At 42.5% G+C, this 14,461-nt stretch overlaps 1 protein-coding gene across 4 annotated transcripts in view; it reads left to right on the forward strand.

The window, feature by feature from the left end:
- Positions 1-14,461, forward strand: part of FANCC (FA complementation group C) — a 119,766-nt gene that overhangs the window by 66,681 nt on the left and 38,624 nt on the right. For all 4 annotated transcript variants that reach the window (XM_084784053.1, XM_084784054.1, XM_084784056.1 and 1 more), the window contains one exon: positions 642-706. In XM_084784053.1, the coding sequence (XP_084640179.1) occupies positions 642-706 (65 nt within the window). The remainder of the gene's footprint in view (positions 1-641; positions 707-14,461) is intronic.

Here is a 14,461-nt window from a genome sequence, read left to right on the forward strand (position 1 = left end):
ATATGACACACCCTGGACTTGAGAGGACCGTATCTAAAACAGGGCATTGAAGTTTATGTTGAAGCAAAGCAGACAAGTAACTAAAGGATGTCAAGATGGCCCATTGGGCAAAAGTGCTTGTCATGGAAGCACAGTGACTTGAGTTTGATCCCCAGATCCCACATAAAGGTGGGAAAAAAGAGCCACCTTCACAGAGTTCTCCTCTGGCTTCCGTTTGGGCTCTTGCATCTGTACCCACACACATGTTATACTTTTTTAAAAATGAAATCTTTCGGGGTTATTAGTCATTTTGATGATTTGGAAGTCATACACATGAAAAGTACTTGTTAAAAGATAAAGGACTAAAAAAGGAAGAAAATAAGTAAACTTCAGTGAGTTTTAATTTTCTATGGCTTTGGTGTTAATTCTAGGATATTGATGACTTGTCTGTGCCTATTGTTTAGCCGAATTCTAGACACATTTACTGTAGAGACCCACAGGGCAGCCAGTGTGATGGGAGGCTGCCTTCCTTTCACTCTGCAAAGTCAAACAAGGAGAGTGGGGAGGAAATGGTGAGGGACGTGTCTCTCACAGCAAGAGAAATGGAGCTGGGGTAAGTGTGTGGCAGGATGAACTGACCTGCAACTGATTTTGTTTTACAGATGGTTCTGTCGTTAGTGTCTGAGCTCAGAGAGAGTCATCTTAATGGATTGAACACTCGAAGTCGGTAGGTGTTAAACCAAACATCCCTCTGCTCGAGTTTCAAAAGGTGTTGCTTGGTCATGAGAGAAAGGTTCACTGGCTCATCGGAAATGCATGTTCACAGTGTAGTTAGAGTCAGTGTGAAGATAATACCTTAGTGAGAAGGTCTTTTAAATATTATTTTTTAAAGTTTCTGTGCTCTCAGCAGTCACGGGGACGTTAAGAATGAAATGTCTTTGATGTACACACTAGGAAAAGGCCTTGCATGTACAGTAAGGAGCACAAAGAAAGATGAGCCTGAGGCTCACCCTGCGGCTCACTGCAAGAGACAAGTGGGGGGATTCCCCTGCGCGCTCTTGTGTTCATCTGCATTGCCCCACCCACTCCCCATGAGTACACCTTATACACAATTGGAATATTTACAAGGCAACAGATATTTTGATGTGCATATATGATATACTTGAAGAAACTCAATATTCTGGAATCTAGACTAAACAAATCAGATCAATTCAGAGAAATTAAAAAGCAATTAATCACATAACAGATGTTTCTTTACTCTGTGAGCAAAGTCGGAACTGTTTTCATTGGTGTGCACTATATTTTTTAACATGGTTAACCAAAAGAATCTGGGCACTTGAGACTTCCTTCAACATTTTTTGAAGCTGTTACTAGCTAGAGCTCTATCAAAACTGGTATTTGTCCTCAGCCATTGTGAGTGCATTGCAAGTAAACGTTACAGATCTTAGAAGGATCCTGGCAGCTGGGCACAGTGGCACAGGCCTGTAATCCCAGCACTCGGGGAGGCAGAGGCAGGTGGATCTCTGTGAGTTCGAGGCCAGCCTGGTCCACAAAGCAAGATCCTGGCAGCATTGGATTTCACTTTTCTCCTAGATATGACACTGAAAGCGTAGGCAACTGAAGGGTTAAAGAGGCGGCTTGATGGGTAAAGCAAGTGCTCTATAAGCCTGTCCCTGAGCCCAGCGTGGGAACCCAGGAAGGAGAGAGAGGAGAAGTTTCACAGAGTTGTTGTCTGTCTCACATGTGCACTGTGGCATATGCACCCTGACCTTTGTGATGTTGCAGACAACAGTAGTAATGACTGATAGATACCTTTAAAAGAAAGAAATTGAACTTTATTAAAGTTAAGACTTTGGTAGCTCAGTGATAAAACATTTGACTGGAATACTTAAGGCCCTTGGATTCAACCCTCAACACTATAAAATATAAGATACTACCAAGAAAACAAAATAAATACTGTAGAGAAAGCCTACAGAACAAACTTTTTTATATAATAAAAATTTTTATAAATAATATCTCTGAGATGGTAGTCTGTAGTCTGGGGCATGATAATCTTGAGTTTGAAGCGAGCTTAGACTTTTTTGGGTGGTGGGAGCATGCTGAGATAGTCTCACTATGTAGACCAGGTTGGCTTCAAATTCACCGAGATCTGCCTGCCTCTGCCTTCCAAGTGCTGGGACGAAAGGCATCTACCACCATGCCCAGCCCCCAGGTTGGACTTCTTAACAGACTTGAAGCCAGCTTGGGCTACATACTGAGACTTTGTCAAAAACTGACCAACCAATTGACCAAATGAATGTCTTCCATAAGGAATTAGTGTGTGAGATGTCTCTGTCTCTCTCCCTGCCCCTGAAGATTTTATTTGTTTTATGTATGAGTGCTCTATCTGCATGTATGCCTGAATGCCAGAAGAGGGCTCGAGATCTCATTACAGAGGGTTGTGAGCCAGCATGTGGTTGCTGGGAATTGAACTCAGGACCTCTGGAAGAGCAGACAGTACTCTTAACCACCGACCCATCTCTTCAGTCCGTGTCTAGAGACTCTTAAACAACAGCAACAAACATCCAGAAGTGGGCAGATGCTGGAGACATATCTCAGTGGCAGAGGGCTGGCTTCTAACATCTTGTATATGCCAGGCTCTCGGTTCAAACAAAGGAAAAACAAAAATCAAGCAGAAGACTTAGCTTGAATATGCGTTTTACCAGAGAGATGTATACCTGGTAAACTAGGGCATGGCACACAATTGTGACCTAGAGTGTGGGAATGAAGATAAGGGGACAGAAGGTCAAGGTCATCCTCAGGTACAAATCAAGAGAGGACCCTTTCTCTAAAACCAAACCACAACAAACAAACACCTATTAGGGAGCATGTAAACCAGAACTACTATTAAGTACCATTTAATACCCTCCATGATGATTGTAAAAGGAAAGAAAAGGGAAGCCTTAAGCGTGATGAGGAGAAACAGGAGCCCTGTGTATTGCTGGTGACAGTAAAATGAAACAGCCACCGTGCAGGGTAGGTTGGTGTTTCCAGACTAATTAAAGAGAATTTCCTTGTGACACAGAAAATCCATGGCAAGGTGTAATTTTCTGTTTGCTTTTGCTCTGATAAAAACTCTTGCCAGCTGGGTGTGGGGGCGCATACCTTTAATCCCAGTACTCAGGAGGCAGAGGCAGGAGGGTCACTGTGAGTTTGAGGCCAGCCTTGTCTACAAAGGGAGTCCAGGACAACTGGGGCTATGCAGAGAAACCCTGTCTTGGAAAAACAAACAAACAAACCTCCCTGATAAAAACCAGTGTGTGTGTGTGTGTGTGTGTGTGTGTGTGTGTGTGTGTGTGTGTGTGTGTGTGTTTCCTAATGGACTTCTAGGTCACAGTCTTATTGCTGAGGATGAAGTCAAGGTGGAAACTGAAGCACAAATTTGAAGCAGAAACTATGCAGGAATACTGCTTACTCACTGTCGGAGTCCTGCATAGCTTTCTTATACAGCCAGGACCACCTACGTAGGTAGGGCTGGTGCCACCTACAGTAGGTTGGGCATCCAAGACATCTCACACAGACATCCCCATGCTAGTGTGATTTGGTTAACCCTTAACTGAGACTTTCTTCTCAGGTGACTTTAAATTGTGTCAAGTTGACAGTTAAAGCTAACTAGGAAATTATCCTTAAAAATGTAAACAGTTGTCTGTGCACCAGTCTTGTTCATTGGCCATAGCTAATAAGCAAGATGTGTTTATAGTTCATGGGACATAAGTCCAATATAAAAAGAAATAGAAGTCTTGTATATGCATGAGCATGGGTAGACTGTGAAAACATGCTTAGTAAAACCAGTCTGACACAGAGGTAAATATGTGTTTATTCCTCATATAGAAAGTCTTAGAATAGGTAGATTCATTTGGGAGAGAAGGCAGAGCAGAGATCAGGGGATGGAAGGAGGAGAGAAAGGGAAGGTATGTTTAATGTACTCAGTTTGTTGGGGTCAGTGGAAACCTTTGAATAAATAATAATGCTGAGAAGACAACACGTGAACGTATTTAGTGTTAGTCACTACCTATATGTGGTTATGACTTATTTATGTTTTACTGCAACTAGAAAAGTAAAGAAAAAAAAACAAATATGCCACTGCACACTCCAAGTGAGTTTTATGTTAAAGATGTAGATTCCATACACCGACCATGAGTGTGTGAATCGATATATCCACATTGGTAAACAGTCAAGTAGCTTTTTACAGAGTGTAGTTATACCTTGCAAGCTGGCTCAGTGAGGTAAGTGCCTTTGTTCTAAGTTTGGTGATGTGAGTCGAAGTGGCAGGGACATACACAAATCACTGCAGAAGAGACAAGTGAATGGACAAGCATGACTTCAGAAGGATGGCATGGTTGAAAGCCCCAGATGTGTTCCTCCACTGTGTACTGGGACACAAAGAACAAAGAGCTGAGCCAGCTTATCACAGTACCAGAGATTCTGCAGTACTGGACACAGACACCAGAGGGAGCAAAAGATCACTGGCTCATGAAACTGAAACAGAAGGCATTCCAGTGAGGCCTCACTGCATAAAGTGAGCCAGATTGGAATGCAGAAGAGTACCTGCCGCAGTGAAGCAGTAAGAGCAAACTGTATGCCTCCTGCAAGTGTCTCACTTGATATTTTATCTTACTTTTAGCTATTTTAATCAGGTTTACTTTCCTTTAAATTTTTTTTAAATATTTATTTGAGTATATATTTTTCTGTTCATGTACTTTAGGATTATTTAGATCATGACCCAGTTATTTATGTCTCATTATTTTTAAACTTTATTTTGCCAAGATCTCTTGTATCCCAGGATAGCCTTAAGCTCCCTGTGCAGCCAAGGTGACCTTGAATTTGTCTTTACTCTGCAGTGCTGAGATGACAGGTATGCACCACCATACCTAGCTTATGAGGTGCTGGAGGTCAAAGCCAGGGCTTTGAGTATCTAGGTAAGCACTCTATCAGTTGAGCCAGGATCTCACTTTAGATATGAGGACATACAAAGACTGAAAATGAAAGGATGGTTGCTGAAAAACTGCAAGTGGAGCGATACATATATACACATATATATGATATGTGTATATATATACACACACATACACATATATATGTATGTATGTATAATACACACATATGTATTATATATAACAGCAAAAGTTATATACACCGTACAACTGTTGTAAGAGATAGAGCATTATAGAAGGATAAAAGGATATAACTGAGATGTAAGTTATAAACATTTGTACTTACAACAGAGTGCATAGACACAAAGCACCTGTTGATAGATTGGTGGGCAAAATAGAAAACAAGGAGAAAGGGATCTAACACTCCATTATGAGTAATGATTGGATTTTTCAGAGTGAAGAATAGTAAATGAACAAGACCTAGTGTGGTGCTGTGCGCCATTTCAGCCAGTAGATATGTGCGGAGTACCCATGTAGTAATAATAATAGAATGCATACTTTTCTGTTAGAGTGTTCTCCAGGATAGGCCATACTTTGGATTACACATCTTAACAAATTGAGGAAGAGTGAAGTCATATCAGCAGTCCATTTTGAGCACAGTGAAGCGAAACTACAAATCAATACAAAAGGAAAATGGAAACTTTACCAACATGTAAATTAACACATTTTAAAACAGCCAGTGGTCAAAGAAATAATAAATTTAGAAAAATACTTAAGAGAAATGACAATGAACACACCAATTACCACGCAGGTTGTGGCAGAAGTACAAGAAAGTTAGTAAATTCATTTAAAAAGGAGAAAATAGCTCAGCTAACTCAAGTTAGAGTCAGCAGATTAAAGTAGATGTCAGCCACAGAGAACTGTAGGAAAAAAATCAATACTGAGAGGTTTGTGGGACTTAGTGTTGGCCTGTGAGACACTACTGAACACAGTGCCAGCAGCAAGGACGATCTCGGACTGGGGACTGCTCTAGACATGCGCAGTCTTTAAGGAGTAAAACTGAGCAGACTTCTAAGTAGTAAAAATATTAATCAGCTGTCAGAACCGCCAACAAAACCCAGAGATCAAAAGGCTTCACTGGAGGATTCTTCCAAGAACAACAACGGGTTAGCAATTCTTTCAAACTTTGCCAACCTCCTGGAGAAGAAGGACACTTTCAAATCAGTTTATAAGGCTAGCAGTCTATGGGCAGCTGTCATCATCATCAACAACCCCAAAAAACCAGGGTTGGTTGATATCCTTGGTAGATATGTGTGAACGTAGGCGCATACAGAGCTTCCCAACACCACCAGTTACCAGGGAAACGCCAACCAGAACTGCATAGCACTTTATGTAAAGAAACGTGTAAAGGGGGCGGGGTGCAGTGTTGTGTACCTTTAAGGCCAGCACTCAAGAGACAGAAGCAGGCAGATCTATGAGTTTTGAGGCCAGTCTGGTCTACATAGAGAGTTCCAGGCCAACCAAAGCTGCATAGTGAGACTATCTCAGAAGAGACAGAGACAGAGAGGGAGGGAGGTAGAGAGAGAGAGAGGGAGGGAAGGCTTAAGGGAGAGAAGCTGTGTGTTGTGTTGCTGGTAATGTGGAGAAATGGCATTGTTCACTGTCAGTGAGCTTGCAGTGCTATAGCTATGGTAGAAAAAGCCATAGTAGTTCGTTCAAAAGGAAAAATGGATCTGGTATGGTGGTGCATGCCTGCAGGCTCAGCACTTGAGAGGTGGGAGTCCAGGGCCAGCTGTGGCTACAGGAGACCTGGTCTTAAGCAAGTAAATGGAGTTACCCTGTGACCAATTCCACTTCTGCTTGTATTCAGAAGAATTGAAAAGAGAATTTGCAAGTCCTTGTTAGTTGTAGTTTTCATACTAGCCAAGGGATAGAAGCAACCTGTGTGCGCCTTGCTATATGAAAACATGACGTAGGCACACCTGAATTTTAGTCATTCTTAAAAAAAGGAAAGTCCTGTTGCGTGCTCTACTGTGGTAGACCTGAAGGACACTACCCAGTGAAATGAGCCAAGCACCAGAGACAAATGCTGCTGTCCATTCACATGTCATATCCACAGAAGGCAGGCTCTTGGGACGTAGATAATGTTTGCCATGCACTGGGAGCAAGGGACACGGGACTTCTTGGTTGTTACAAAGCTTCAGATTTGTAAGACGTGCAAGTTGTAGAGATCTTTTGCCAAGATTATGGTTTGAAAGGTTGATAATAATGTCGGTTTTGCTATCATCTGAATATTCTCCCTGAGAGTCTTTGCTTTTAGGAAGATGGCATCTGTCCAAGGGTGCAGAGAGCAGGCATTTCCGGTAGGCAACTATGCGGAGTTTGCTCCTCCTGGAAGTTTGGATTCCCTATTAACCTCTCTGCCAGTGCTATTTACTTAGCTTGCCTCCAATAATTGTGAAGGAGATGAGGATTATAGTGTAGGGAGAATTTTTGGTTTCTTTAAAAACATAGAAATGTTATGGGAATATGTTTTTGTTTTAATCCCAGGTGTCAGGATAAGAGGCTACTTCATAGCAGGTGACTGATTTTCTTACTGCGGTAGCAGGGGCGTGGTTCTGCCAGCTGCAGATAGTTTCTGTGAGTGTGTGGAATTCTGGGAACTTTTCAGAGGATCTATAAATGCCAGGGTCCTGAGAGGAGCTGCAGTGCCTGGTCCTCCTCTGGCTGCTGGTAGGTGCTGTTGTGGTGGTTTGATGCGATTTGTCAAGTGACTGTGAGCAAAGAGACTAGAGGAAGAGATTGAACACCCTGACAGGGAACATCAGACTTGCCCCAAGGAACTTGAAGCCCCTAATCAGTGGGAAGCAGCCTAAGAATAACAGTGCCCCTTTCCCTTCTACCTTTCTTTCTCCCCTACCTGGTGTTGGGGGCGTGGAAGGGTGGAAGAGAGTAAGGAACCCAGGAAGTAGAAAATGCTGCCTACATTAAGGTATGGGTTCCAGTAGCCGGGCATGGTGGCGCACGCCTTTAATCCCAGCACTCGGGAGGCCGAGGCAGGCGGATCACTGTGAGTTCGAGGCCAGCCTGGACTACAAAGTGAGTCCAGGACAGTCAAGGCTACACAGAGAAACCTTGTCTCGAAAAACCAAAAAAAAAAAAAAAAGAAAAGAAAAAAAAGAACAGTGTGCTGTGGGCTTTACAGTTACATATCTCCTGGGGGTTGGTAGTCCCCTTTTCTTTCCTGTTGGAAATGCCATTTCTGTTTGCCCTTGTGGATAGGAAAAAAGCATCTACGAAAGCCTCACCCGTAGGCTGTTGTGCTGCAGTGACCTAAGCAGCTTGACTGCACCTTGACTTGAGCCCCTGGCTAGCTCGTCTTTTGTGGTAGCTCTTGGCAAGCTTTTGGGGCTACGGGATCTCCTTTCATAAAGGTTCCCATCTACCTGCCAGTTCAGGCTTTTCTCACAGTAAGGGATCACTGAAAGCCCCCTTACTTTTGCAGTATTAAGTATAAATTTTTCATTATTTCTAGGAGTTATAAGTACAAAGTGAATAGCCAAGGTTTTTTACTTTTTTTTTCTTTTCTACTACATTTTTTTTCCCACTAGAGTATGTAAGTTATCATTCTCTGCAAGTCTTGAAGTATTGCCCAGCTTTCTAGAATTTCCATGTCAGAACTACTCAATGGTGTGGTCCATTCAGGTGAGGTCAGGGGATGGCATACTCTGGCTAGAGGAAGTCTGCTGTGCTCCGTAGTCTGGCAGCTAGACCTCTGTGGTGGCTTGAATAAGAATGGCTCTCATAGGCTCCTATAGTCGAATGCTAGGCCATCAGGGAATGGCACTACCTATGAGGGTTTTGTTTTGTTTTGGGTTTGGTTTTTTTTTTTTAACCTTTCTTTTTTATTAATTTATTCATATTACATCTCAATTGTTAGCCCATCCCTTGTATCCTCCCATTCCTCCCTCCCTCCCATTTTCCCCTTACTCCCCTCCCCTATGATTATGACTGAGGGGGACTTCCTCCCCCTATATATGCTCATAGGGAATCAAGTGTCTTCTTGGTAGCCTGCTCTCCTTCCTCTGAGTGCTACCAGGTCTTCCCATCCAGGGGACATGGCCAAATATGGGGCACCAGAGTTTGTGTGAAAGTCAGACCCCACTCTCCACTCAACTGTGGACAATGTCCTGTCTATTGGCTAGATCTTGGAGGGGTTTGAAGTTTACTGCATGTATTGTCCGTGGCTGGTGCCATAGTTTGAGCAGGACCCCTGGGCCCAGATCTGCCCATTATAATGTTCTTCTTGTAGGTTTCTAGGATCCTCTGGATCCTTCTATTTTGCCATTCTCCCATGCTTCTCTCACCTAGAGTCCCAATAGGATGTCCTCCCCTCTGTCCCAGCTTCCTGGTAAGTGAAGACTTTCATGGGACATGCCCCTTGGGCTAGTATGCAGATATAAGTGAGTATATACCATGTGAGTCTTTCTGCTTCTGGGTTAACTCACTCATTATGATCATTTCTAATTCAATCCATTTGTCCACAAATTTCAGAAATTCCTTGTTTTTAATAGCTGAGTAGTATTCCATAGTGTAAATGTACCACAGTTTCTTTATCCATTCTTCTACTGAGGGTCACTTAGGCTGTTTCCATGTTCTGGCTATTATGAATAAGGCTGCTATTGGGTTTGGTTTTTTGAGACAGAGTTTCTCTGTGTAGCCCTGGCTGTCCTGGAACTCTCTTTGTAGACCAGGCTAGCCTCGAACTCACTGAGATGCTCCTGCTTCTGCCTTCTGAGTGCTGGGATTAAAGGCGTGTGCCACCACACCCAGCCATAAAAACTCCAAAATTTAAAATTGTATTAGATTAGGTAGTGCTTGGGTTTACCAAATGCAGGCAGGCCAATAGGTCGCCCTCTGAAGGTGCTTATGGCATTTGTGGATCAAGCTAGAGGCGTGCCAGAACCTTGGAGATCCAAGTTCAAGAGGGAGTTAAGCAGCTTTCCAGACTGCTTTGCACCAAGTGTTGGGCTTTGACTCATTGCCAGAGTGGTATTCCAAACAACTTCTGGGCAAAAACTGAACTATAGAAGGCTTGATGCTCAGCACACATCCTTCCTGTATGGTTGTCTCTGGCTTCCCAGCAGTCTGCAGCAGGCCACAGGACTATGCACTAGGACGAATTTTGGAAAGTTCAGAGCTTCACACCTTCTGCTGTTCGTAGCAAAGACCTCTGTAGAATTCAAACATCTGTCATTGAATTGTTGATTTTTTTTTCTTGGTCACATGACTATTTATCATCCTCTCTGAAGGAAGCTAAATCAAACTCTGGCACTTTTCTGACATCTCTGCATCTGAACTCAGGGACTCAATCTACATTTTATGAAGATTTTGAAATGTCAAGCAACAAACCAAAGAGAAGAACAGCATAGCTTGCTCATTTGGGATTGTGCTTAGGGGCCTTAGAGGCCTTTGGCCATTTGAAGTTTTGAAGTCATACTAGTGAAAGGAATAAAACAGTGTTTTCATAGGTGGATGCAATTGTGTAGATGCAGGTATGAACCAGAATGTTTGTAGACCACTGTGCTGTTTCCAGTTCCAAGGTTATTTGTACATGTAAACACTTGGCAAATCATTTTAGATACTTATGATAGTGTTGCACTTGAGTTGTTACTGGTGGCTGCATGGCTGTGCTGGCCTGGTCAGGTTTGGCAGCTGTCTTTCAAGTGCTATCATGACAACCCTTTGCCTCAGGACAGAAGATGCTGGGGTGATGTTAAAGTTGGACCTTAAGAATTCCCAGTTTGGTGCTGAGGGAATAGCTGAGTTGGTAAAGCACTTGTTGTGCAAACAGGAGGACCTGAGTTTGAAACCTGGATCCCTGAAACCTGAACATGGTGGTACATATTATAGTCCTCATCCTGAGGAGCTGGAGATGGGTGGACCCCTGAGCTTCCCTGGCCGTGCAGCCTGGCTAACCAGGGAGCCTGGGCCCAGTGAGACTTGGTCTCAGAAACAAGGTAGATCTCTGCACACACCCACACACGGACCCTGACTCTTGTCCAAGACTTTAAGGGGCTAAGTTAATTTTTATTTTTAATGGATAGGGAACAGACTTTCATGGTTTTCGACTATTAAAAAACAAGACTTTAAAAGCTCATAAAAAGACTCAAAGAGCACGTGAGGCATCAAGTTACTTTTTAAAGTCAATCTTCTGATAAGACTAAATGAACTCCATATAGATGGGTTGAATTTCCTTTGAAAACTATGTACTGGCTCAGCACACTCTGCACAGTCACCAGGGAAAACTATATCTTATTCAGTTACAAATTTATATGAAAGGGGAAAAATAGGGAAAGAAAGACTGTGCTAGACAGGGTTCAGTGGGCAGATGAAGAAGGCTTGAGACGCGTCCCTGGGATGTCAGGCTAGCATGGGCATCCAATGGATTTTGTGGATCTAGTTAGGAGTTACCCTAGTTCTGTCCAGCACGATTTGCTCCTGCTAACCACAGTGATTATTGTTTCACCCACCCAGTGTCATCATAGATGTCTTTAGTGGGCTTTGCTCTGTGCTGAAGAACCTGAGACAGCTACAAGGTGAAGCCTGGCACAGAGGGACACCATTTCAGCTGACATTGTCCAGCAGGGACAATGGGAACAAAAGGGAAAAAAAGTTAAAGGGAAACAAGAGTGAACCTTCTGGTATCCGTTCTACAGGATGAACCCCTACGTGTCTCTGGTCTGCACGCTGGTCTGGCCTGTTCGCTGATCCTCTTCCACCGCTGAACTTGCTGCACCTCTCTGTCCTCTCCACCTGCCTGTCTCTCAAGTGCAAGGGGCGGTCTCCCTCACCCATTGAGGGTCGCTTAGAAACACAATAGTCCAGGTGGAGTCCCCAGGTCCACTTCCTGAGTTCCAGACCCAGGATAGCTCCACCTAGTCTATGTCAAGGTTAATCTCAGGAGTCTCTGTGGTGTATCCAAGGGCAAAGCCCGCCAAGTCTGCTTTCACCTGTGACAAAGCTTACAGTCCTTCCTACACATCCCCCTTCTCTTTTAAAAAAAAATAATTAAGAAGTATATACATATATACAAGTATCATCAGGTATCAAGTACATAACCAAGTCCTTTTATACTTGCTAACCTGAGAGAAAGAATTCCACTATCCTCCCAAAGAGAGTCCTTTTCTTTCATGAGAAATTGCAATTATCAATCTATAAATGTGTTTTTAATTCTTAAACTAAAGCTTCTAGTAACACTGTGGCTATCTAGTCTTCCATCCCATCAGAGACACAAGAAGGAAAATCTATCTAATAAAGGAAGTGCTGGCGGGCAACTTTTAAGTGTGGATAGGACAGAGAGAGCAGACCGCCTGGATAGTCACCGGGTTCTCTCCTTCATTGGGGCAATCAGTCTTCAGCCATATCAGCCCAAACATCCAACAAACTGCTTTTTGAAACAGGAATTCCGACGGTCTGGTTCATCTAGTCTCTTCAAAGCTGGACAGTCAACTTTGCATCATCACTGTTGATCACTGCGGACAGTCAGCCTGTCATCAGCAATAGCGATAAGAGCAGTTTCTCAGTCCAGTGACCATTCTGTCACCCTCGTCTCTTGATGCCCCTGTCTTCAATGATACATACGGAGATGTGGCCAGGAATGGATGTTTCTCTCTGTCAGGAAAGCCCTCATCAATAAATGCCATATTCTATGGATCTCTGAAGAGTTTGAAGACCAACTCTCTATCTATTCTTACAGTTATCAATCTATTTCCTTGAAGACATATACAAGAAATTAAACAAATCTAGTCTATGACAAAGTAAATTAGTATCTAGTAAGATTTCTAGGTAACTAAATACCAACTTTTATCCCCGATCTTCCTGAACAGATTATTAATAGTTTTTCATAAGACATTACCTTTCGAATGAGTGGCACATGAATAATACATTAAATAAACATTGAACAAAATTATCTTAAGTTTCTAACATACAATATATAATATTTTGTCAACATATAACATACAATACATAAGGCAAAAAATGAATAGCAATATACAATTTAAGTTTTTATCAATGTGAAGCAAAAATTTAAGTCTTAAATTTCCATCAATCAAGTCTTAAATTTTCATCAATCTACAATACCAATGTAAGATTTTTGAAGCTAGTAGATTCAATAAGCCACCTTTTATTCTATAAACCTATATCCTCTCTTCCTTCCCCCCTTTTCCTTAATATTAGATGGGATAGAAAGAAAAATAGAAGAAAGAAATCCACAAATGAAACTTTTGCCTAACCCCCTTAGGCAAAAATGAGCATTGGTAACCCACCAAAAACACCCACCCCACCTACTGGGAATGGGGGCGTCGTGTTCTCAAAATTACTTTATGCTGTTTAGGAGAAAAATGTTTTTTGGGTAGCCTAGAAAAATAATATATTGGCCAAGTGCTGGAAAAGCTAGCTGTATCTGTTTTTGTCCAGTCTTTTTGGGATTGATCCTTTTGGCTAGCCATTTTATTGTTAATATGCATGCAATTTCTGGAGAAAACAGTAGTGCCAGAGGCAGAAGTTCAATCTTCATCATTGTCTTGTTTTTTTGCTCTGAAAGTAAGCAAACTTTTGAAATCATTAGTATAGGTATGTTAGTACATATATAATTTTTCAAGGAAACATCAGTTGAGGCACCTTGCTCGAGGTGCTAGAGGCATGCTTTTGGGGTTAAATCACCCAGGCTGCCTGCTTAGTCTTTAGCGTTGTCCTGCTTTTTGCAAATAATACAGGGCTCTACCTTCATGTACACCAACAGGCCAGAAGAGGGCATTAATTTTCCAAGCTGTATGAAACAATGTCAAGTTGTAAGAACCAGGTCGCTCTTAAGATTCACTTGCTATATGGTCAGATCTAATCTTTATAAGTTTGGTTGGTAGCCATATTTTTTCACTCCCTGTGGAAACATACGCATACCCACGACCCCATCTCAAAACTATTGCAGGTTTCCATTTCATACTTGACAAATCCTTGTAGAATATTGGTTGTCCCAGCTCCTCAGTTTTTTTTCTGTCACCCAATGTCTCTCCGCAGCTGACGTCCCTTCACAGCAGTCTCTCTAATAGTGGTCAGGAGAGTTAGCATGTGGGGTGGTTGCATCATATCTATAGTACCAGACCTGCCTCCCCTCTAGGAATCTAACTATGAGGCAAGAACAAGTCACTTAATTGGGAAGCCAGCTGAAGAATTTGACTTTAGGGACAAATCATTTAGTTGACTGTTAATCTTGGACTGGAGACAGCAGCCCAGAAACATGTGTAGGCTCATAGTTCACTCTTTGGGCATGTCTGTGTTTCAGCCTCTTTGTTGACTTCTAACACAGCTGGATGAACCATCATGGTCACATTGTCTGTATCCCATCAGCTCTTGGTATAAACACCCAGAGCACTGAGTGCTGTTGTAAAGCTCTCATGCCCACAGTCACATGGCATGTTCAGGCTCACCCAGTCCTTTCTACTGCAGATTTTCAGAACTATTTTGAGTTAACAAATAATGTTCTTTGGGTTTGATGCAGATGTTCATAG

This window comes from Acomys minous (genome assembly GCF_964271855.1).
Source record: "Acomys minous genome assembly, chromosome: 5".
Classification (NCBI taxonomy): domain Eukaryota; kingdom Metazoa; phylum Chordata; class Mammalia; order Rodentia; family Muridae; genus Acomys; species Acomys minous.